The sequence below is a fragment of the Bos javanicus genome, chromosome 18 (genome assembly GCF_032452875.1).
Source record: "Bos javanicus breed banteng chromosome 18, ARS-OSU_banteng_1.0, whole genome shotgun sequence".
In the NCBI taxonomy this organism is placed as follows: Eukaryota; Metazoa; Chordata; class Mammalia; order Artiodactyla; family Bovidae; genus Bos; species Bos javanicus.
In genome coordinates, this window is record NC_083885.1 from 16,116,565 (window position 1) to 16,142,651 (window position 26,087).

The window sequence follows — 26,087 nt, forward strand, 5'->3', positions numbered from 1 at the left end:
TTTGAATTAAATTTGTATAACATATTGAAGTAATTGTGATTAAAGTTTTTTTTCCTAAGTGTGAGAAGTTTACTATTTGTTTCACATTTATCATTTCATGAATGCTTAATGTGTATGAATTCACCTTTTCTCTCGAGAAAACATTGTGTGAACCATGAATTTCATGTGCTTGCTAACCCGGTTGACATACTTAAGTTATAATTGTTTTTGAAAAGGAAGAAAATGATGTACTATAAAGTTTTTTCTTTGTGACTTGTTTAATCTTGTTAATGTCCTTTTCTAAATATTATTCAACTTTACTAACAAGTATTCATAGTTTGGTATTCTTTTGAATACAACTTGAATGTAACTTAAGCTATCTTTGAATTCCTTAAATTACAAAGGATTATCTTTTTTTGACTTACGTGAGTTGTAAGAAGGTACAGATCACATTAGGATCACATTTGGTATTTCTGCATACTACATAATGTAGAATTTTACAAATTTTAAAACACTGTTATTGGTATAATCTTTCTTGAACCCCATAACCTTACAGTAGGAATAGAAGGTATTGCTACAATGCACATATGACTCAGTAAGACTAAACCATGTACGCAACTAATTACCTCCCACCATACCCACTCCAGTACTCTTGCCTGGCAAATCCCATGGATGGAGGAGCCTGGTAGGCTGCAGTCCATGGGGTCTCTAGGAGTCGGACACGACTGAGCGACTTCACTTTCAGTTTTCACTTTTCACTTTTATGCACTGGAGAAGGAACTGGCAACCCACTCCAGTGTTCTTGCCTGGAGAATCCCAGGGACGGCGGAGCCTGGTGGGCTGCCATCTATGGGGTCGCACAGAGTCGGACATGACTAAAGCAACTTAGCAGCAGCAGCAGCAGCATACCTTCACCTCGGTGCTCACTATTTCCTTCATGATTTCATAGCAGTAGACATTGTTACCATACTTTTAAATGTGTACTTTTATCTTTTGGCCCTCCCTTAAAACTAAAGTAAAGCATATTTGTAATGTTCATGTGCTGTTTGACCTTAAAGCTCATCTTCTGACGTAAAATAATGACTTAGTGAAAATTTTTTGCTTCTCATTGTAAAGCATGCTTCCTGATGTATTTTCTAATAATACTACCTAAATGGGATGTTTTAATTTATTTGAGTGAATAGTTCTCCTTGATTTGAAGAATATAGAGCAATCTAATTTCTATTATTTTCTTTGTGCTTGTATTAATTTCTACTATTAACATTAGTTATTTTTTACCTCTAGGTGTTCATATACCTATTTTTATTAATATTTCTTAAAGAGGAGCATTCAGATTTCAAAATGGATTCAATTTACAGTTCATAGTTCAGAAAATAGGGATCTGCTTTACAGTGTGCTATGAATGTTGCTGTCCCTAATTGTCTGCATAAAAAATTTATTTCCTGAAAATGCTTCCTAAGTACTTTCTAATTCATGAGAAATCATTAAATTTTTATAAAATTTATTCTTCCTGGATTCCCTTATGAGATGATTTTCCTACCTCAGTGTATATTTTAAGTCTATAAATTAAGGATGTTTTTAAGAGTATTTTGTCATCACAAAATACTCAGTACCTTTTCCTGAATGATAAACTTGCTTATTCACAGTGATTAAAATTTTGAGGAAAAGTCTAAATAAAATGCAAGAAGGAAAAAACATTATTCCAGATTTCTTTTAATCTAGAAATTCTTAATTCAATAAATAATTCTTTATTTTTACTTGCCATATGCCAGATATCATACAATACTAATTAATATCCTCCTGATTTTGGCTGCTCTCAAGAGTACTTTTCGTCTATATTTTGTATACAATATGCTTCATTAATTTTCAAAGCTTATTGAATGTGGGTCTTTTTTTCCCCTGAAATTTTAAATTGTCTTATTACAGCTTTAAAACTCAAAGCATAATTATATAATTCACTGTTTGATCATCTTTGATCATTTAATAGTTACCTTTCCTCGGGCACAATCATTGATTATAAATTCTCATGCTGGGTACTTGTGTGTCTTAAAGACAAATGACAAACACTGCTTTGTCACCTGCAGCAATCACTTTATTAAACTAATAAAACCTTATCCATTTAGATACTTATCAAGTGGGCAAAATATATTCTGTTTTAATTTAACAACATTTTTGTCTTAAGAGCCCAGAAAAATGTTCAATGCTTTGAGAATAGTCATGGTACTATGAAAGTAATGACCACATTGATTTCTATATTTGTGTACCCTGAGACAGTTACCAGCAGTTTCAGACACTGAGATGGGGTAGCCATCTCACCTTTTCTGAGTTAACATAGGATAGCTTGGTCACTACATAGGTGGAGTGTGTACATCCATACCTTTACCCTCATTCTTTCATTTCTGATTATCTGCTGATAGTTCCTGACTTTAATTTTGTTGATTTCAACCTTAGGGAGGGCTTGCAGATAGCTCAGTGGTAAAAGTAAACACCTGCCAATGCAGGAGCTGCAGGAGATGTGAGTTGAATCAGGAAGGTCCCCTGGAAGAGAAAATGGCAACACAATTCAATATTCTTAGCTGGAAAATCGCACAGACACAGGAGCCTGGTGGGCTGCAGTGCATAGGGTCCAACAGAATTGGCCACACCTGAACACGCATGCATAACATAACATGTGTTTATGTAGGGTTCTTGGAGGGGTGGAAAGGTGTGTTAGCCCTCTGTAACAGTACTGTCAAATTTTTTTGTGATGATCTAAATGTTCTGTGTTACTGTATTGAAAACAGAGAAACCACTAGTCACATGTGGCTTTTGAGCACTTGATATGGGGCCATTGTGACTGAAAACTTGAATTTCTAAATTTTATTTAATTGTCTGTATTGTCAAAGCTATGGTTTTTCCAGTATTCATGTATGGATGTGAGATTTGAACCGTAAAGAAAGCTGAGTGCTGAAGAACTGATGCTTTTGAACTATGGCGTTGGAAAAGACTCCTGTGTTCCTTTGACAGCAAGCAGATCAAACCAATGAATCCTAAAGAAAATCAGTCCTGGTTATTCATTGGAAGGACTGATGCTGAAGCTGAAACTCCAATACTTGGGCCACCTGATGTGAAAAAATGACTCCTTGGAAAAGACACTGATGCTGGGAAAGATTGAAGGTGGGAGGAGAAGGGGATGACAGAGGATGAGATGTTTGGATGGCATCACCAACTCGATGGACATGAGTTTGATCAAGCTCTAGGAGTTGGTGCAGGACAGGGATGCCTGGCGTGCTGCAGTCCATGGGATCTCAAAGAGTTGGACGTGACTGAGCAACGGAACTGAACTGAGTTCAGTTTGTCACATATAGCTAGTGCCTGCCATATTGGAGAGTATAACTTCTTGAAGCTTGAAAGATAGTGGGAGATACAGAAAACTAATAAAAACGAAACACTAGAGAAATAAATAAAGGATAAACACCCTGGTATGGGAGTCCAGAGGAAAGAATTTTAGTTTTGGTTCAGAAGGGACTTTATTAGAGAAGATCTTATTAAGACAATACTTTAAGGATGAAAAGAAACTTGAAGATGGAAAAGAGAGTATGGTTCTATGCGCTTCCTTAGCGAAGTAAAACAAGTCAAGATCATGAATACTCAGATACTATCATTTATATCTTTCAAAGGGAGAAGAAACTCATTGCTTTTATTTGTCCTTGGAATATGGAATGAAGCAGGGCAAAGGCTAATAGAGTTTTGCCAGGAGAACGCACTGGTCATAGCAAACATCCTCTTCCACCAACACAAGAGAAATCTACACATGGACATCACCAAAGTGTCAACACCGAAATCAGATTGATTATATTCTTTGCAGCCAAAGATGGAGAAGCTCTATACAGTCAGCAAAAACATGACCAGGAGCTGACTGTGGCTCAGATCATGAACTCCTTATTGCCAAATTCAGACTTAAATTGAAGAAAGTAGGGAAAACCACTAGACCATTCAGGTATGACCTAAATCAAATCCCTTATGATTATACAGTGGAAGTGAGAAATAGATTTAAGGGACTAGATCTGATAGAGTGCCTGATGAACTATGGACTGAAGTTCTTGATATTGTACAGGAGACGGGGATCAAGACCATCCCCATGGAAAAGAAATGCAAAAAAGCAAAATGGCTGTCTGGGGAGGCCTTACAAATAGCTGTGAAAAGAAGAGAAGCGAAAAGCAAAGGACAAAAGGAAAGATGTAAGCATCTGGATGCAGAGTTCTAAAGAATAGCAAGGAGAGATAAGAAATCCTTCCTCAGAGATCAATGCAAAGAAATAGAGGAAAACAACAGAATGGGAAAGACTAGAGATCTCTTCAAGAAAACTAGAGATACAAAGGGAACATTTCATGCAAAGATGGGCTCGATAAAGGACAGAAATGGTATGGACCTAATGGAAGCAGAAGATATTAAGAAGAGGTGGCAAGAATACACAGAAGAACTGTACAAAAAAGATCTTCACGACCAATATAATCATGATGGTGTGATCACTGACCTAGAGCCAGACATCCTGGAATGGGAAGTCAAGTGGGCCTTAGAAAGCATCACTATGAACAAAGCTAGTGGAGGTGATGGAATTCCAGTTGAGCTATTTCAAATCCTGAAAGATGAGGCTGTGAGAGGACTGCACTCAATAGCCAGCAAATTTGGAAAACTCAGCAGTGGCCACAGGACTGGAAAAGGTCAGTTTTTATTCCAGTCCCAAAGAAAGGCAATGCCAAAGAATGCTCAAACTACCGCACAGTTGTACTCATCTCACACGCTAGTAAAGCAATGCTCAAAATTCTCCAAGCCAGACTTCAGTAGTACGTAAACGTGAACTTCCAGATGTTCAAGCTGGTTTTCGAAAAGGCAGAGGAACCAGAGATCAAATTGCCAACATCCGCTGGATCACGGAAAAACATCTATTTCTGCTTTATTGACTATGCCAAAGCCTTTGACTGTGTGGACCACAATAAACTGTGGGAAATTCTGGAAGAGATGGGAATACCAGACCACCTGACCTGCCTCTTGAGAAACCTGTATGCAGGTCAGGAAGCAACAGTTAGAACTGGACATGGAACAACAGACTGGTTCCAAATAGGAAAAGGAGTATGTCGAGGCTGTGTATTGTCACCCTGCTTATTTAACTTATATGCAGAGTACATCATGAGAAACACTGGGCTGGAAGAAGCACAAGCTGGAATCAAGATTGCTGAGAGAAATATCAATAACATCAGCTATGCAGATGACACCACCCTTATGGCAGAAAGTGAAGAGGAACTAAAGAGCCTCTTAATGAAAGTGAAAGAGGAGAGTAAAAAAGTTGGCTTAAAACTCAACATTCAGAAAACGAAGATCATGACATCTGGTCCCATCACTTCATGGGAAATAGATGGGGAAACAGTGGAAACAGTGACAGATTTTATTTTTTGGGCTCCCAAATCACTGCAGATGGTGATTGCAGCCATGAAATTAAAAGACGCTTACTCCTTGCTAGGAAAGTTATGACCAACCTAGACAGCATATTGAAAAGCAGAGACATTACTTTGCCAACAAAGGTCCGTCTAGTCAAAGCTATGGTTTTTCCAGTGGTCACATATGGATGTGAGAGTTGGACTGTGAAGAAAGCTGAGTGGTGAAGAATTGATGCTTTTGAACTGTGGTGTTGGAGAAGACTCTTGAGAATCCCTTGGACTGCAAGGAGATCCAACCAGTCCATTCTGAAGGAGATCAGCCCTGGGATTTGTTTTGAAAGAATGATGCTAAAGCTGAAACTCCAGTACTTTGGCCACCTCATGCAAAGTGTGACTCATTGGAGAAGACTCTGATGCTGGGAGTGATTGGGGGCAAGAGGAGAAGGGGACGATAGAGGATGAGATGGCTCGATGGCATCACCGACTCGATGGACATGAGTTTGCGTGAACTCCGGGAGTTGGTGATGGACAGGGAGGCCTGGCGTGCTGCGATTCATGGGGTCACAGAGTCGGACACGACTGAGCAACTGAACTGAACTGAACCGATGTGTCATTCTGTTCATTCTTTGTTCCTATTCATCTTATATTTCCAGGGAACTAGTAGTAGACATACTTGGCATATAACTTTATTAGCAGATTTTTGCAAAATTGAATTAATATCTGCTTGTCTTTGGAGTTTGTCTCCTTTTGTCATTTAATACTTAATGAGTATTCAAAAATGATTAAATTTTATGTTGAGTTAATAAGTAAAAATATGGCCTATATTCTCTTGGAATTGGTGCCTTAGTAATGACAGTATGTGTGGTGAAAGAAATGAAAACATGTTGACAGGAGCATGGTATCAATTTGTAAATCTTGGAGAAAGAAAAAGCATTTGGTGTTTTGAAAACTTATTGAATTAGAATGTGGCCTTAAGCTCTCTTTCATTGAATGTCATGGAAGCATTTCCAAAGCGCAGTACAGTGGGATACAGTCTCTGAAATCCAGTCCCATAGAGGAAACCATTATTTGACTCTAAAATAAGATGGAAAACATTACAAAAGTCAATGCTAATACATTAACAAGCTTCCTATTATACGTCAGTTGTTTGTGAAGTATCAGTTAAGTATTTAACAGTCATGTTAACTATATTACATTAATAATCATGAATTTTATCTATTTTGTTTCTTTAGAAAAAGTAACATTCTGCTTTGTTGTATCCTTGTCTGTAAGCTGTAGCTTTCCCCATTAAAAAGTCTCTTGAAAAATATATAATCTCTGATTTTGGATTACAATGTGAATTAGTAGCATCATTTAAATTTTATATTTTATTCCAGGTCCAGCAATTTAAGCAGGATCCACGCCCAACAACATGTCTTCACTCCATTTTCAATGTACATACAGGAGATGAGATCCTCTCCTATGAGGAATACGGTCATCTTCAGGTAAAAAGAGAAGACTACACATTTTCTTCTGCATTTTTACTCTATATCATAGAATGTTTGAGGCTATTTACATTTTTTAAAAATTAGATTTACATTTTTTAAAGCTTAAATTGTTCAAAATGGAAGTAGAGAATCAGCCATGAAATGAAGAAATCCCAGTGGAACTGAATTAGTTATTGTGATTGCACATTAAATATTATTGCATTCTTGGTCCAAAAGCAAAAAGGGCAGCTGGAGGGATTATAATACTACTCTCTAGAAGAACGGATCCTACAGCTCTTTCAGTGACAAAAGCTTGTGCTCATTATCAAATTTAGAGGAATTTCAATATTTAGGAACCAGAGAATAAAAGACAACTGACAGTAATATAACAACAAATCAGAACTCTTTGTTACGTGACAGTCCATTTCTAATACATCAGCCTTCAATGATGCAAAAAACATACCACTGAAATGATAATTCCAAAAGACATTTTATATATATATATATAAATTTTATATGCTAACAATACACTGTAAAGGTTCATATTTTGTTTTCATTTTTTCTCTCACATCTGTGTACCCCTTTGCCTTGTTTCTAGTATACAAGTATTATATATGCTATTTATCTTTAATGGATTTTCTTCCTCTTCAGCGTTTGGTTCTGTTGTCTTTAGAATAGAATACTTACTATTCATATATTCCTTACTAAAATACGAGTATCTCCTTTTTAGAGTTCCTTTCTCTCTAGAGATCTGAAATGTCTTACTTTAGAATGACTCCTCGAAACACAGAAAGTTCAGTGTCCCCATTTCTACACAGCAGAAACTCTTAATGGTTATTTGTAACCAGTTCTATGGAGATTTAATGTTATATAAATATGTAGTTGCTCAGCTGTCTCATAATTTTTCAAATAATTAGGTTTTCTATACCTTTTGCTTTCACAGATATGTTTGCTGTTTGACATAGGGTTTTTAGAAGATAACAATTCATTTATTTTTGTATTTCAGAATTTAAACTTAGTGCCTAGCACATAGTAGGTTTCAAATAAATGCTGGTCAACCTGTTATTTGGAAGCCCCATACATTTTGCCACTTACTGATATTTTCTCACAGAAGCCTCTTAAAAATCATAGTAGAGAGTTCTTTGAGATATTGCTGTAGTTGGCTGTCAATAGAAATGAAATTTCTTTTTTTTTTTTAATTTTATTTTATTTAACTTTACAATATTGTATTGGTTTTGCCATATATCAAAATGAATCTGCCACAGGTATACATGTGTTCCCCATCCTGAACCCTCCTTTGTCCTCCCTCCCCATGGAAATGAAATTTCTTTGAGATCATTTCTGACAGGCCAGTGTCAGTGCTCTATGAGAATATTTGGGTGACCCAATGGGATGAAGCTCTTGCTTACTATGTTCTGAGAAAAGTCACTTAAGAGTTAATGTTGGTCTATTATAAAACGCCTTAAACTAGAATCCTACATTTTCTTATGTGACCCACTTGGACCTTGACAAGACCCTGAAACCAACTGGACTTTGAGTGCTGGGAAGTCAAGAGACATTCAGGATAGTCCTGATTCCTGAGAGAGTTACCCCCACTGGCAGGCCCCGGTGGCACACAGCTGCTTTATCCAAGGAATCTAGGGCACAAATAATTTTCTGCCCCAACTTTCTGTCCGTTTTTCAGAAAGGATTGGAGGAGAGTCAGCGAAGGCACAAGGCAGCAAGGCTGTTAGTGGATAATAATCTTCTGGGTTAGAATTGTATGATAAGAAAATTATGTCTTACCTCCTCTTTGTTTTTACCTCAAGTTAACTGTTTCCTGGCTAAATAAAAAATTTTCACTGCTTCTCATGTATTTGTTTATTGGATAACTTTATTGAGATATAATTCATATAATATACAATTTGCCTATGTAAAGTATACAACTTTCAACATTGCAGAACATCTTCATCACCCCAGAGCGAAATCCAGTACCTGTTAGCAGTCACTCCTCAACTCCTTCAAAGACCGCCACTGTAGGCAATTACCAGTCTACTTTCTGTCTGTATGAACAAGCCTAGTTTGTACATTTCATATAAATGGAATCATATGCCATGTGGTCTAATGTGACTGATTTCTTTCTTTTAGTGTAATGTTTTCAAGGTTTGTCCATGTTGTGCTATTTATCTTTCACTGCTTATTTCCTCGAGAAAATGTATATAGCCCATTCAGAATTCTATGAGAGTATTTATTTTTGGTTAAAGGGGACATTATTGTCTTCTTTTGTTTGTTTTGTTTAGAGCATATAATGTTTATCTTTAATAGACTAATAAACTAAAAGAAAGAGCCTCATTTTTAGAATACTTTTTTCATAAATATATTTTAAATGTTTGATTAATATATTCCTACAGTTGCTGATGTAAGTTCTGTGTTCTCTGAATACAGGATGTGCTACCTGTTGTTTATGGTGGCATAGTCCTAATGTCTTACTGTCCAATAATTTTTCATTTACCTGCACTTAAATTGGATTCACATTACATAGCTGCCCAAGGGACAAAACTATTTCAGAGTAGAAGTGCTTAAATCTACAGTTTCAATATAAATCTTAGAAAGCAAATGTCATAAAAATACCCCTGATCAGCTTAACCATCACAGTGAATTTGAGGATTTTAGAGTTTTATATACAAAGCTGAGATTTTTATTATGACCTAAATCCACAGCTCCTTTAGTTTTTCATAGGAAAGAAAACAGTTAGATATGCTACTACAAGAGCAAATGACTTGTAATTTTAGCTTTTACATTTAATTTTGTACTGTAGTATTTTTTTGGTTTTCTCTAACCTATTGTAGTGTTTGTTGGTTTTCAGATAAATGCAGTGTCCCTCTATCTCCTTTACCTTGTGGAAATGATTTCCTCAGGACTCCAGATTATCTACAACACTGATGAGGTATGATTTTCCCAAATTTTGTAGTGCTAAATTTCATCTCTGAGAATACCTTTTTTCTTTTACTTTTTAAAACTTATTTTTAATTGTGTAAATTGGGTTATTCTTAAATTCATATAGTCAGATAAGGGATTTTGAATGCTCAGCTGAAAAGTCTTTATATTATCAATGCAAAGCACTTTAAAAAATAAACAAAATATGTAACAGTTGTAAAACTCTACTGTGAAGGCTCTATTTCAGGTATTCTGAAATAAAACCTTGTAACTTTCAGAAATTTTAGTAGCTATAAAAATAAAAGCCTTTCCAGATTTTCTCAGAATTATTGTCTTCTCTTCTTTTGTTGCTTTTTGTAACCCATCCTTTTAATAGTAAAAATTCATTTATCATGTTTTGTTATTTTTGTTTGACTTCAGTAGAGTTCTTAATTTTTTTCAAAAGATAAATATCATGTTCTTATTCTTATTAGGAAATTTGAAAATAACTCTATCACAAAGTTGAGAAATTTTTCATAGGCCCTAATGCTTGAAAAAACATACAGACAGACCCATATGCTAACATATTTTGAATTGTGTCACATTTGAAGTAAAAAGCTATTATTATTGAGATGGTATATACATTGAGAAGGGCATCCCTGGTGGCACAGCGGTAAAGAGTCTGCCTGCAATGCAGGAGAGATGGATTTGATCTCTGGGTCAGGAAGATCCTCTGGAGAAAGAAATAGCAACCCACTCCAATATTCTTGCATGGGAAATCCCATGGACAAAGGAGTCTGGCGGACCACAGTCCATGGGGTCACAAAGAATCAGACACCACTTAGTGACTAAACCACCAACATATACAGTGAGAATTCTATCAAAGAGTAGATATATTATATAGTTATATATTAGTTATTATTTTTTCCTACGAAGAACAATTTATCATACTAAACAGTAAAGTCATCGCTGGATTGCACTCGGGGTGCTATGAAATTGGTACATGTAGCCCTGCCCACCAGTAGTTCATAATCTTATACATCCACTGTGCCTTTTTAATACACATAAGTAAAACCTAATTAGAAATATAGCTAAATAATAAAGAAGCAATAATAATAATAACAGTAACTACTTATGGTTTCTTCTGTTTTATTTATCAAAGAACTGCATGTTTTTATTTCATCCAACTAGTTCTCAGTTTTTATAGTGTTGTGAAATAGTGGTGCTCAAATATTTTGGGTAGGGGAGGGGTTGGGAATCAGACCAATCTTATATATCTATTAACTAAATACAAAGTTCACCTAAGTCAGTCCTTCTGTTTATTAATAGAGAGAACTCATTTATATCTGTTGGAGGGGGCAAAGTAATGAACTACCACATGGTATTCTATGTTACATTCTATGACATACTCCATAAATAACCTAAAAGTCGATTAAAAGAAGCAGGAACTGTATCATTCGTAATGGCTCCCGAGAAACTTATTTTATTTAACATTAAAGAACCTCACATACCCCCATCAGTTCAGTTCAGTTCAGTCACTCAGTTGTGTCCCACTCTTTGTGACTCTTTAGGCTGCAGCATGCCAGACTTCCCTGTCCATCACCAACTCCCGGAGCTTACTCAAACTCATGTCCATCGAGTCGGTGATGCCATCCAACCATCTCATCCTCTGTCGTCCCCTTCTCCTGCCTTCAATCTTTCCCAGCGTCAGGGTCTTTTCCAATGAGTCAGTTCTTCACATCAGGTGGCCACAGTACTGGAGTTTCAGCTTCAGCATCAGTCCTTCCAGTGAATATTCAGGACTGATTTCCTTTAGGATTGACTGGTTTGATCTCCTTGCAGTCCAAGGACTCTCAAGAGTCTTCTCCAACACCACAGTTCAAAAGCATCAATTCTTCGGCCCTCAGCTTTCTTTATAGTCTTTTTCACATCCATATATGACTACTGGAAAAATATGAGATTTTATTTTGTGTTTAATTTTTCCTTCCTTTTTGTGGAAAGGCTTCATTATATGAAAAGATTCATAATTCTTTAATAAAATAAGGGACCTTTTAGACTTTGATGTCCCCAAAACTATTAAGTCTTAAAGAACACTTTGAAAGTAAAGATTTACAAAGGGTGAAATTTTGTCTTTCCTATTACATTTTGGATTTGCTCTTATTTTTTATTAAACTATTAAAAAATGTTAATTGTATGTTGTGTGTTAGATTATATCTGCTAAATCATTGTAAATGGAGATGGGAAAATGCCTGTATGTTTTTAATGTCCCTTTTCTAGTATTATGCTATTATATGACTCTATGGCAGAAAGTGAAGAGGAACTAAAAAGCCTCTTGATGAAAGTGAAAGTGGAGAGTGAAAAAGTTGGCTTAAAGCTCAACATTCAGAAAACGAAGATCATGGCATCCAGTCCCATCACTTCATGGGAAATAGATGTGGAAACAGTGTCAGACTTTATTTTTTGGGGCTCCAAAATCACTGCAGATGGTGACTGCAGCCATGAAATTAAAAGATGCTTACTCCTTGGAAGGAAAGTTATGACCAACCTAGATAGGATATTCAAAAGCAGAGACATTACTTTGCCAACAAAGGTCTGTCTAGTCAAGGCTATGGTTTTTCCTGTGGTCATGTATTGATGTGAGAGTTGGACTGTGAAGAAAGCTGAGAGCCAAAGAATTGATGCTTTTGAACTGTGGTGTTGGGGAAGACTCTTGAGAGTCCCTTGGACTGCAAGGAGATCCAACCAGTCCATTCTGAAGGAGATCAGTCCTGGGATTTCTTTGAAAGGAATGATGCTAAAGTTGAAACTCTAATACTTTGGCCACGTCATGCGAAGAGTTGACTCATTGCAAAAGACTCTGATGCTGGGAGGGATTGGGGGCAGGAGGAGAAGGGGACGACAGAGGATGAGATGGCTGGATGGCATCACTGACTTGATGGACGTGAGTCTGAGTGAACTCCGGGAGTTGGTGATGGACAGGGAGGCCTGGCGTGCTGTGATTCATGGGGTCGCAAAGAGTTGGACCAACTGAGCGACTGAACTGAACTGAACTGAACTGAATGATTGATCACAAGTCACAGTATCATGTCAGTTTTAAAAACAGAAACCTCAAACATTTTTCTACAAGCTTAAAATTTAAGTGGAAATAGGGGATAACACTAACTGGGGATAACTAACAGGGCATAACTAACTAACTGGGGATAACATTTGGAGTGGTCATAGAACCAGTTGTACTGATGGAAATTTGTCAAATGATCCTGCGAAGTCCAGTTCCTTTAGATAAATATGTTTGAAGCCTTGTTTTTTCAAGAATGGTCAGATGATTATTTCTTTAGCTCTTTGGTAGAAGTGTGTAGGTTGTAAGCCTTCTACATAAAAATACTATACAAATCTGTAGGTGTCTGTTTAACATGAAACCTGGAAAAATCTTTTTTGCCAACTGTGTATCATGTGCCATTTCCTTTTTATTTTGCAAAGATGCCTTTACCATCAAAACCCAGAAGATCTTTTCAAATGCTTTTAGATTGGATGACATGTGGAATTAATTTCTTACTATATAAACTACCTATTTCTGAGTAACAAATTGCCTCAGAGCTTAGTGGCTTAAAAGAGCAAACATTTATTATCTCATAGTTTCAGTGAGTCAGGAATTCAGGAGAAACTAATCAGGGTGTTGCTGACATGGAGTCTCTCATAAGTTGGATTCAAATAATCAGCCAGATTTACAGTTAACTGAAGGCTTTACTGAGCCTGGAAGGCCCTAGGATGGTTCGCTCACATGGTTGTGGGCCAGAGCCTCTCCATAGAGCTGCTTGAGTGCCTTTTCTATATGTCAGGTGGCTTTTTTCAGAGAAAGTGATTCCAAAGAGCAAGATGGAAGTACAGTGCTTTTTTTACGACCTAGTCTCAGAAGTCACCCTCCATCATTTTACAGTATCCTTTATTACATTGGTCAGTCTTAAATCAACGTGAGAGGGGACTGCACAGGGCATAAATAGCAGGCATTGGGTCTGATTGGGAGCCAGCATACTAAGCAATGATTTCTAGGTGACCTTTGTTAGATACTTTAAGATATGTTTTTTTCTCTTATATATTGAGACTTTAATTTTAAAGATAGGTTTTTAACTTATTATTTAGTGAGTTTTGACTTTTGCTTTTTTTGCATGTTTTCTCCTTAAAATACTGCAGACCTTTTTTTTTTGCTTCTGTTTATTGTGTGGGTACTTTTGTGTTACAGGCTATCTTTTGATGTGAAATGGTTTTCAAGCTGAACTTGAGGGTTTCTGTCTTTTAATAGAATAAATCTCTATAATTATTAAGGTGTTACAAGGTATTCTTAGTTCGTGCTTTTCAACAATGTACACACAAAAATGAATAGGTTACTCAAAACTACTTATAGATGTTTTCCTCTAAGAATAAAAAGGTATTATTATTCTTGTTTCTCTAATTTATAGGAAGTAATAACAATGATAATAGTAGTAGTTAACTCTTAACATAATAACATAACACTTACATAATAGCATTTATTACTTGCTATCATTGTTCAAAGTACTTTGCACATATAAACAATTTTAATCGTCACAAAACTATCGACTTGGTATAGTTATTATCTTCCTTTCACAAATGATGAAAATAATGGAGAGTCAAGAAGTAACTTTCCAGGATCACACAAATAGTCATTGACAGCTCTGGGATTTAAACTATGTGGTCTGGCGCCAGAGTCCATTCATTCTATTGAAAGTGTTCTATCTCCGCTTATTCTGTACAGATATGAGTGACACATGTCATGTGACATCTTCATGTTCAAGTATTGAGGGCAACCAGGCTGACTCAGAGTTTGCCTGTTTATTCATGTTTTGCACGTTCACTCAGTCATGCATTCTTGCATGAACCATGCTTATTTGGCAAACATTGAGTTTCTAAAATAGACCAAATAGAATATAGCAGTGAAAAAAGATATTAGTCTATAATGCCATGAAATTTGTATTATAATAAGGAAAACAGAATTAATAAATATTTAAATATAGGCTATAATGTCCAGAAGTGATACTTAATTTTTTTTAAGCATGTAAGGGGGAAAATAGAAAATAAAACCATAAAACTGTTTTAAGTAGAGTTTATCAGGACAGGCTTTTCTGGAAAAGAGCTTTTGAGCAAATACCTGGATGAAATAAGGAAACAGGTTATGCAGTCTATGGTAGTTATTGGTTAATGTGTCATAGAAACATGGCAAAAATGCCACTAGGTTTAAATTGCTTTATACATTTCTTAGGTAAACTGCGTTAGTTATGCTCATCTCATCTTTTACATGTTGTACGTTTTTTGTCTGATATGTTCATTAAGTTTGCAAATGTGATTGTGAATTTATTTTTCTCCATTTAGTTCTGTAACTTTCTGATTTATTAGTATGTATGTATGTGTGTGTACTTGTACATGAATATGTATGTTGTATCTATAGTATGTATAATATATACACACATATGTATGTGTATTTGTTTTTATAAAATTACAGGCACATGATTTGAAATTATTGTACTTTTTAGCTGGAAATATCCCATTTTAACTCCTATTAAATTTCTTTGTTAAAATTTATCTTGAGAGACCAGTTTCTTTTCATTAGTGTTTGTATGGCATTTCTAAAACTTTCATTTATTTTCAAACTGTGTTCTTATTTGTATCTGGTATCTTTTGTAAGCATCATATAGTTATTATTTTTTAAATCTAGTCTGGCAATCTTTTTCTTTTAATTGGAGTACTTAATTCATATACATTTAATGTAAATATTGATATATCTTGGTTTAAGTCTTTTATCTTTCTGTTTGTTATTGGCCTTATATATTCTTTGTACCCTTTTTTCCTTCTTACATTTTTTTTTGATTTATTGAATTTGTTGTTATGCCAGTTGTTATTTTATAGTGGCTAGGAAAGGACAGCAACTTCAGAGTCTACTCAAATTTATACTTTGACTGCTTTCAGTTCAGTTCAGTTGCTCAGTCGTATCCAACTCTTTGCAACCCCATGAACTGCAGCACACCAGGCTTCCCTGTCCATCACCAACTCCTGGATCTTACTCAAATTCATGTCTGTAGAGTCAGTAATGCCATCCAACCATCTCATCCTCTCTTGTCCCCTTCTCCTTCTGCCTTCAATCTTTCCCAGCATCAGGGTCTTTTCCAAGGAGTCAGTTCTTTGCATCAGGTGGCCAAAGTATTGGAGTTTCAGCTTCACCCTCAGTCCTCCCAGTGAATATTCAGGACTGATTTCCTTTCAGATGGACTGGTTTGATCTCTTTGCCATCCAAGGGACTCTCAAGAGTCTTCTCCAACACCACAGTTCACAAGCATCAATTCTTCGGCACTCAATTTTCTTTATAGTCCAACTCTCACATCCATTCATGACTACTGGAAAAACTATAACTTTGACTAGACGGACCTTTGTTGGCAAAGCAATGTCTCTGCTTTTTAATACACTATTAAGTTTGTCATAGCTTTTCTTCCAAGGAGGCAATCATCTTTTAATTTCATGGCTGCAGTCACCATCTGCAGTGATTTTGGAGCCTAAAAAAATGAAGTCTCTCACTGTTTCTATTGTTTCCCCATCTATTTGCCATGAAGTGATGGGACCAGATCCCATGTCTTAGTTTTCTGAATATTGAGTTTTAAGCCAACTTTTTTCACTCTCCACTTTCACTTTCATCAAGAGGCTCTTTAGTTCTTCTTAGCTTTCTGCTTTACAGATGATTTAAAAACCTTACCACATTTTAGCTCTACGTACCTACTTATTACCTACTATTGTGGTTTTGTTTGCATTTATTTTAATACTACATGTATTTTTAAACTGAACAGAATCTCAATATTATTGATGTTTACATCAATATTGAACTGTATATTCATTCATATACATATACCTGTGTGTTAGTCATTCAGTTGTGTCCGACTCTTTGTGACCCCCATGGTCTGTTAGCCTATCAGGCTCCTCTTTCCATGGGATTCTCCAGGCAAGAATACTGGAGTGGGTTGCCAATTCCTTCTCCAGAGGATATTCCTAACCCAGGGATTGAACTCAGGTCTCCCGCATTGCAGACAGACTCTTTACAACTGTACATATACCTACCCATGTACCATTATGACAATCACCTTTCTTTCCTGGGATATTCTGTCTGGGATCATTGTCCATTCCTTATTTTTTTTTTTTAATATCTTTGTTTCCATTTTAATTTTAAATATATTTTAGGTTGACAGATATTTTCTTTCAACACTTTAAATATGTTGTTATTAGGCTTCCGTTGTTTTTGTTAATAAATCAGCTTGAATTCCATTGTTTTTATGAAAATATTGTCTACTCGGGCTGCTTTAAAATTTGTATTTGATTTTTATTAGTTTCACTAAGATGTGCTAGCTGTGCTGTTCTTTGTATTTATCCTCCATGGGGCATGTGGAAGTTTTCAAATATTCTAGTTTAATATCTTTGATAAGATTTGGGAAGTTCTCACCTAGGGTCTACTGAAATATTGTTTGTGCTGCATTTCTTTTTCTTTTACCAAGCTACTTGTATATTCAACCCTTACACTTTGTCCGATATCTTTTTATCTCTTTTTTTCTGTCCTTTTCCTTATCCCTTTTACTATTTTTATAAATATGTTCAAACCAAAGAATGGTCAAACTACCACACAATTGCACTCATCTCATACACTAGCAAAGTAATGCTCAAAATTCTCCAAGTGAGGCTTCAATAGTACGTGAATTGAGAACTTCCAGATATTCAAGCTGGATTTAGAAAAGGCAGAGGAACCATAGATCAAATTGCTCACATCCGTTGGATCACAGAAGAAGCAAGAGAGTTCCAGAAAAACATCTACTTCTGGTTTATTGACTATACCAAAGCCTTTGACTGTGTGGATCACAACAAACTGTGGAAAATTCTTAAAGACATGGGAGTACCAGCCCACCTTACCTGTCTCCTGAAAAATCTGTATTCTGGTCAAGAAGCAACAGTTGGAACCGGACATGAAACAACAGACTGGTTCCAAATTGGGGAAGGAGTATGTCAAGACTGTATTTTGTCACCCTGCTTATTTAATTTATATACAGAGTACATCATGCAAAATTCCGAGCTGGATGAAGCATGAGCTGGAATCAAGATTGCCGGGAGAAATATCAATAAACTCAGATACACAGATGACACCACCCTTATGGCAGAAAGTGAAGAAGAACCAAAGAACCTCTTGCTGAAAGTGAAAGAGGAAAGTGAAAAAGCTGGCTTAAAACTCAACATTCAGAAAACTAGGATCATGGCATCTGGTCCCATCACTTCATGGCAAATAGATAGGGAAACAGTGGAAACAGTGAGAGACTTTGTTTTCTTGGGCTCTAAAATCACTGCAGATGGTGACTGCAGCCATGAAATTAAAAGACGCTTGCCTCCTTGGAAGAAAAGCTATGACAAATCTAGACAGTGTATTAAAAAGCAGAGACTTTGCTTTGCCAATAAAGGTCTGTCTAGTCCAAGCTGTGGTTTTTCCAGTAGTCATGTATGGATGTGAGAGTTGGACTATAAAGAAAGCTGAATTACGAAGAATTGATGCTTTTGAGCTGTGGTGTTGGAAAAGACTTTTGCAAGTCCTTTGGACTGCAAGGAGATCAAACCAGTCGATCCTAAAGGAAGTCAGTCCTGAATATTCATTGGAAGGACTGATGCTGAAGCTGAAACTCCAGTACTCTGGTCACCTGATGTGAAGAACTGACTCCTTGGAAAAGACTCTGATGCTGGGAAAGATTGAAGGCAGAAGAAGGGGATGACAGAGGATGAGATGGCTGGATGGCATCACTGACTCAATGGACATGAGTTTGAGCAAACTCCAGGAGTTGGTGATGGACAGGGAGGCCTGGCGTCCATGGGGTTGCAAAGAGTTGGACACGACTGAGCGACTGAACTGAACTTGGATTTGGAATTTTTTTGCTTTTTTATCTTCACATTCATCATTTATATGTTCTTATTGACTGTAATCCAAATTCTCTTATTTTAAATCAACCTAAAATATGTGGTGGGTAAATATTGCTTTGTCATGTAAGATAATTTTTTTATACTGCTTCATTCCATTTTCTAGTTTTTGTTGGGGATTTTCACATCAGTGCTCTTAATGGATATTGGTGTATATTTTGTTGTTTTTGTTTCTTTGTATAACATCTTTGACTTTGGTATTAGTTTAATAAAGTCCTCATTCAATTGGTTAGGAAGCATTTCTTCCTCTTTCTTAGAAGATTTTGTGAAGGATTTGTATTAATTCTTGTTTAAACATTTGGTAGAATTCATTGATGAAGCTGGCTATTGTTGTTTAGTCACTAATTTGTGTCTGACTCTTTTGCAACCTCCTAGACTGTAGCCTCTGAGGTTCCTCTGCCAGTGTTATTTCCCAGGCAAGAATATTGTAGTCGATTGTCATTTCCTCCTCCAAGGGATCTTCCTGAGCTAGGGATCAAACCCAGGTCTCATGCATTGCAGCAGATTCTTTACCATCTGAGCCACCGTGAAGCCTGAAGTTGACTGGGTTTGGGTTTCCTTGCTGTGAGGATTTTTGATCATTGTTTCAGTGTCTATTCAGATTTTTTTTTTTTTGAGTCAGTGTTGGAGGTTTGTGTCTTTCCAGGACTTTGTCCATTTCATCTAGGTTATGAATCCTTTTTTTCCCTCCAAAGTTGGCTTTAATATCTCCTCTTCCGTTCCTTACTTTAGTAATTTAAATCATACCTCCTCTTTTACTTGGTCAGTTTGGATAAAGATTTATCAGTTTTATTGATGTTTTCTAAGAATCAACTTTTGGTTTTACTGATTTACTGTTTTTCTGTTTTCTATTTTATTTATTTCCTTTGTGCTCCTTATTATTTCCTTTCTTCTGGTTTGAAGGGGTTTATTTTGCTCTTATTTTTCTAGCTTCTTAAGGTAGAAGATGAGGTTATTGATTGGAGATCATTCTGCTTTTCAGATACAGACATTTGTGGTTATAAATTTCCCTCTCCAGCCTGCTCAGCTGCATCCCATTATTTTTGTTATATTACAGTTTTATGTTCATTCATCTCAATATATTTTCTAATTTCCCTTGTGATGTCTTCTTTGACCCCTTGGTTGTTTAGCAGGCTATTGTTTCATTTTCATATATTGGTGAATTTTCCAAATTTTCTTCTGTTACTGATTTGTAATTTCATTCCATGGTAATTCAAGAATAATTTGGAGTGATTTTAGTATAATTATGGAATTCAATAATTTGATATAATTATTGAATACAATTCTTATTATTAACCTTTTCAACTCATTTTTTAAAATTTTGGTTCCTTACTGTAATTTGTACATCTTTACTGATTCTCCCTATTAGTGAGATGTTGTTCTCACCAAATCATCTTTAGTTCTTTGTAGATATGTGTAACTCTCCTTTAACCTTTGCTTCCTAGTTTTGCAAAGCTTTAAGTTCAGATGGAGGTGTGAGATTATGTCTCAGGTCTTTTCTAATTATAAGCACAACTGTGTGCTGTGCTTAGTCGCTCATTCATGTCCGACTCTTTGTGACCCCATGGACTGTAGCCCACCAGGCTCCTCTGTCCATTGAATTCTCCAGGCAAGAATACTGGAGTGGAATGCCATGCCCTCCTCCAGGGGATCTTCCTGACCCAGGAGTTGGACTGGGGTCTCCTGCATTGCAGGTGGATTCTTTACCAGATAAGCTGCGAGGGAAGCACAGCTGTACACACGTGCATATCCTTACGGCTTCCCAGGAATGTACTGGAGATTTACACAGCCCACTGTGGACTTCTCATGGCCCATCTTTTAAAAAGAAAGTTTTTAGATAGTTTAAATATTAAATTGTTGCACTCATTATGCCTAGGCAGCTATGTAATATATGCCTAGGGGAAAGGCTGTATGCATTGTACAAGCTCCAGGTCAGATCATTTAAAGAAAACCTCTCTGAGTGAATGTATCCAGGAAGCTGTCAGACTCTTCAAATAGTGACAGTTTACCAAGGCAGTGATTTGGGTGAGTTCCATACCTTTTTTGTTCCTTCTGGTGGCTTTAGTCTGCTAATTTTCACAACTACTATGAGGCTACAATAAAGCAAGGGAGAGGGAATAGAAAATAAAGCAATTCAATACATTCCTATGCTTAGTCTACTTACATGAGATTTCAGTCATTTTTCTTTATTTAATGCTCCTTGCATTGTGACAAGCTCTTGTTTAAGTTTCAGAGTTCTGGAAAAGTTGATTTGTATGATTTTTGTCAGTATTCCTATTGCTTTTATGGATGACTAGTTTTTCTGAGATCTTTGCTATTCTCTGACTTGAATTCCCATTTGTGATTATTTTTAATGTAACTTTCTATTCATACCTCACTCCCCCCAAAAGCTTTTTATCCTGCAGTTTACTCTTTCTATAAACTCAGTTAACCCTAATGTATTTTTATAACTGCAATAAAAAATAACTCAATTGTATATCTGATATTTATATAATATTGTTACATCAATTATACCTCAGTTTTTTAAAAAAGAAGCTCCAATATTCTGCAAACATTTAATCACATTTAAACATCTGTAAACAGCACATTTAGTGGCCATCTGAGATTCTGTACCATGTATCAGAAATGTGGGACTAAATGCCTACTGTTCACTTATTCTCAAATACTGAGTGAACACCTATTGTAAGCCAGGACTTTGCTTAGGCATTGTGTCTTTTATAACAGTAGTATTGATATACAGTTTGTTTTGCTGAATATTTATACTCATTTTTAATGGTATATTTGAGAAGTTCTTAGAATTCAGCTATTACCTTGATATTTGCTTGTCACTTCACTGATTTCACAATCAATGAATTTTTGGTTATGTCCAAATTAGTGTCTGACTTTTTTAAAAAACTAACACAAAACTATGAAGTGATTACATAGAAATGCTTTTAATTTTTTTGGCTATATGGCTGTTATTGAATAAATTTAAGGTTGTCATATTTAATGAAGCTTGTCATATGAATATCTGAAATTTTTCTTTCATCTTGGCCCTTCTAACATCATAGTTCATTATAAAATAATAGACTGTTTCATCCTATGTCTGTTGGGGATTACTGCAGTGGCTTAAATGAAAGGTGCTTGTTTTTCTCATATAATGCAATGTTGGAAATGGTTAGCTCCTTGGTCCATTAGTTTCTCTTCTCTTCATCATCTCAGAATGGCTCCTCTAACTACTGGCATCATGGCAGAAAGCAGAGGGGAAGGTTGATAAAGTTGATGTATTAGCTACTTTTAATCAGAAGTAGCCGTTTTTGTCAGAAACATCAAAAGCCTTCCAAAAGTCCCCAAGAGACATCAACTTAGGCCTGTTGGTCAGAACTATTGTAAGGCCACCTCCAGCTGAACAGGCAGATGGGGAAAGCATTTATTTCTTTTTCCAGTCTGTATAGTTGTGCTCTCCAATCAAAATAGAATGTGAGCCACATATGTAATTAAATATTTTTAGTAGCTAAAATCAAAGTAACAGATGAAATTTATTTCAATAATATATTTAATGCAATATATCTATGATGTCATTATTTTAATGTGTAATAAATAGAAATGATTAATGATATATTTTATATATTCTTTATGTTGTGGTAGATCTTCAAAATTTTTACCCTGAAAGTTCATCTCAATTGGGACTAGTTGATGGCAGTCAGCCACGTGTGGCTATCAGCCACCTTATTTATTGTACATGGTTGTTTGCTTTCTTTGCTTGTTCATTTACAGTGTGTTGAGTTTTCACAGTGTAAGTGTATAAGAATCAGGAAATTACTTTGCTTGAGATATTCTCTTACCCTTTTCTCTCACCCCATAACTCAGTTTTTCTTGATTAAAGAAAGTCTATTTTACCTCATTTTGTTTTGTTGTGGTGGTGGTCATGTCTTAAAGAGATTTAATGCCTCCTAAGCCAACGATGGCACCCCACTCCAGCACTCTTGCCTGGAAAATCCCATGGACGGAGGAGCCTGGTGGGCTGCAGTCCATGGGGTCACTAGAGTCAGATGACTGAGCGACTTCATTTTCACTTTTGACTTTCATGCATTGGAGAAGGAAATGGCAACCCACTCCAGTGTTCTTGCCTGGAGAATCCCAGGAACAGGGGAGCCTGGTGGGCTGCCGTCTATGGGGTCGCACAGAGTCGGACACGACTGAAGCGACTTAGCAGCAGCAGCAGCAGCAAGCCAACGATAGATTTGACAAACCTAGACAGTATATTAAAAAGCAAAGATAACACTTTGCTGACAAAAGTCTGTATATTCAAAGCTGTAGTTTATCCAGTAGTCATGTACAGATGTGAAAGTTGGACCATAAAAAAAAACTGAGCACATATGAATTGATGCTTTTGAACTGTGGTGCTGGAAAAGACTCAAAAGAATCCCTTGGACAGCAGGGAGATCAACCCAGTCACTCCTAAAGGAAATCAACTAAATCTCCTAAATATTCATTGGCAGGAATGATGCTAAAGGTGAAGCTCCAATACTTTGGCCAGCTGATGCAAAGGGCTGACTCATTGGGAAAGACCCTGATAGTGGGAAGGATAGAGGGCAAAAGGAGAAGAGGGCTGCAGAGGATGAGTTGGTTAGATAGCATCACTGACTCAATGGACATGAACTTGATCAAACTCCGGGAGATGGTAGAGGATAGGGAAGCCTGGTGTGCTGCAGTCCATGGGGTCACAAAGAGTTGAACACAACTTAGTGACTGAACAACAAGCCAACCATATACACAACCAATATATAGATTGATCAGTCAGTCAGTTCAGTTTAGTCACTTAGTCACTGATAAATACAGATATTTTAAAATAGACAAAATGTTGACCTGTTGGTGGAAGATTGTCCTGTAGAAGACTAGTCCAGTCAAATTCACTGTCTTAACTCAAACTCAGTGCTACCATTCTGTGTGCCACATATCACTCCCATCCCATGCTCTCTTTCTCTCTCAAAACTTTCACATTATTCATACCTCAAATGATAATCCATCTCTCTCTCTCGGTCATTCTTATGTATATATAATTTAAACTGTTTTAAAGTTATTTTAGAGGTATCTTGTTATGATTTTTTGTTATGATTTATTATCATTACTTGTTATTTAATATGCAAATTATTACTCACAGATGGGTAAACCTTTTTTGAAGTACTATACCTAGTTTGGGTTGCTGTGATCTAAGCTGAATTTCCAGGCATTGGAGAGGATTCAGATTTTTTTTATTTAGTATTTGGAAAAGAGGGCCTTGCAGATCTTTTATTAATATAAATGATTTCCGATCATTGCTAAAAATGGACATACCTGAAAAAACATATTTGGTATAGATGATCTCTTGATCTCTTTTCTAAGCCACTCTCTGAATTGTTAAAAATAATGGTTTATTGACCAAATAAAAATGTTTCCCACACATAAAAATTTGTTTCTGGTTCATATTTATCTTCTGAAATTTTTAAAATTGAATTTTGTTTGCTAGTTTTGGTTTTTAAGTGTTTTCCATTAAGTTAATTAATTAATAAATTTTTGTTTTTAAACTTTCTTTTTGGCTGTGCTGGGTCTTCGTTGTTGTGTGTGGGTTTTCTTTAGTTGTAGCAGGCTACTCTTCACTGTGGTCCATGGGCTTCTCATTGCAGTGACTTCTCTTGTTGGGGAACACAGGCTCTCGGTGTGGACACTGTAGTTGTGACACACGGATTCTGGGGCACATGGGCTTCAGTAGTTGTGAAGCATAGGTTTAATTTCCCCAGGACACATGGCATCCTTCCAGACCAGGGATAGAGCCTGTGGCTCCTGCATTGGCAGGTGGATTCTTAACCACTGGACCACCAGAGAAGTCCTGCTTGTGTGGTTTTGATAGGATATAGAAGAGATGGGATATTTAAATGGTAGTCATAGGACTAAAATGGATTTTTAATTGTTATTGTGATAGCCTCTCAATTCAAGATAATATATATATATTATAATGGTGACTATAGTATATTGGTGCAGATTTCTTTACCCAAATAAAAAATAGAGTCACCATCAGACATACTCACAAGTGCTAATTGTTACTGTAGTAAAGCTGATAAAGTTTTTCAAATGACAATTTTATGAGGCATAGTAAGCAGGACTCTGGAAGATGGTGAAGGACAGGAGAGCATGGTGCGCTCCAGTTCATGGGGTCACAAAGAATTGGACATGACTTAGCAAATCAAGAACAACAACAAGCTGGAATGGCTTCTTTACTTATTACTGGAAAATACAAGTTATCTAAAATTCATAAAATGGTCATTGCTTAATATGAATTTACTTCTTTATTTGAAGTGTTAGAAGAAAGGAATATAATATCAGTAATTTTTATAATAATATATTTAATCTGTTAAACAGTGTTACAATTACTTTAGAATTACATATAAGGAATGTCTTGCTTCCTTGGAAAGTATCCATTTTAGAAAAGATTTCTTTTGAACAGTAAAATGACTTCTTATGAAGTAGAATTTATTCATATTGGTGAAATGAAAAAAAATACATTGTTGTGTTTGCTGTAAAGCACATTTTGAGTGATCATTTTTGAGTTATAGCATAAAATTTAACTTTCATAATTAGTCCAAATTACTGTAATAATCTGAAATAAGAAGGGCAATGCCAAAGAATGGCCATGCCAAAGAATATTCAAATTACTGCACAATTGCAATGATTTCACATGCTAGCAAAGTAATGCTCAAAATCCTCCAAGCTAGGCTTCAAGAGTAGTACATGAACCAAGAACTTCCAGATGTACAAGCTGGATTTAGAAAAGGCAGAGGAACAAGATATCAAATTGTCAACATCTGTTGGATCATAGAAAAAGCAAGAGAATTCCAGAAAAGCATCTACTTTTGCTTCGTTGACTATGGCAAAACCTTTGACTGTGTGCATCACAACAAACTGGAAAATTCTTAAAGAGATGAGAATAACAGACCACCTTACCTGTCTCCTGAGAAACCTGTATGCAGGTCAAGAAACAACAGTTAGAACCGCACATGGAACAATGGACTGGTTCCAAATTGGGAAAGAAGTTCATCAAGGCTGTATATTGTCACTCTGCTTATTTAACTTATATGCAGAGTACATCATGCAAAATGCTGGGCTGGATGAAGCACAAGCTAGAATCAAGGTTTCCAAGAAAAATATCAATAACCTCAGATATGAAGATGATAACCATCCTTATGACAGAAAGCAAAGAGGAATTAAAGAATCTCTTGAACAAGGTGAAAGAAGAGAGTGAGGAAGCTTGGCTTAAAACTCAACATTCAAAAAACTAAGACCATGCCTTCCAGTCACATCACTTTATGGCAAA

The 26,087-nt window shown here is 36.2% G+C and overlaps 1 protein-coding gene across 3 annotated transcripts in view; it reads left to right on the forward strand.

The window, feature by feature from the left end:
- PHKB (phosphorylase kinase regulatory subunit beta) overlaps window positions 1-26,087 on the forward strand; it is a 229,590-nt gene that overhangs the window by 45,578 nt on the left and 157,925 nt on the right. For all 3 annotated transcript variants that reach the window (XM_061385923.1, XM_061385924.1, XM_061385925.1), the window contains 2 exons: window positions 6,773-6,880; window positions 9,708-9,788. In XM_061385923.1, the coding sequence (XP_061241907.1) occupies window positions 6,773-6,880; window positions 9,708-9,788 (189 nt within the window). The remainder of the gene's footprint in view (window positions 1-6,772; window positions 6,881-9,707; window positions 9,789-26,087) is intronic.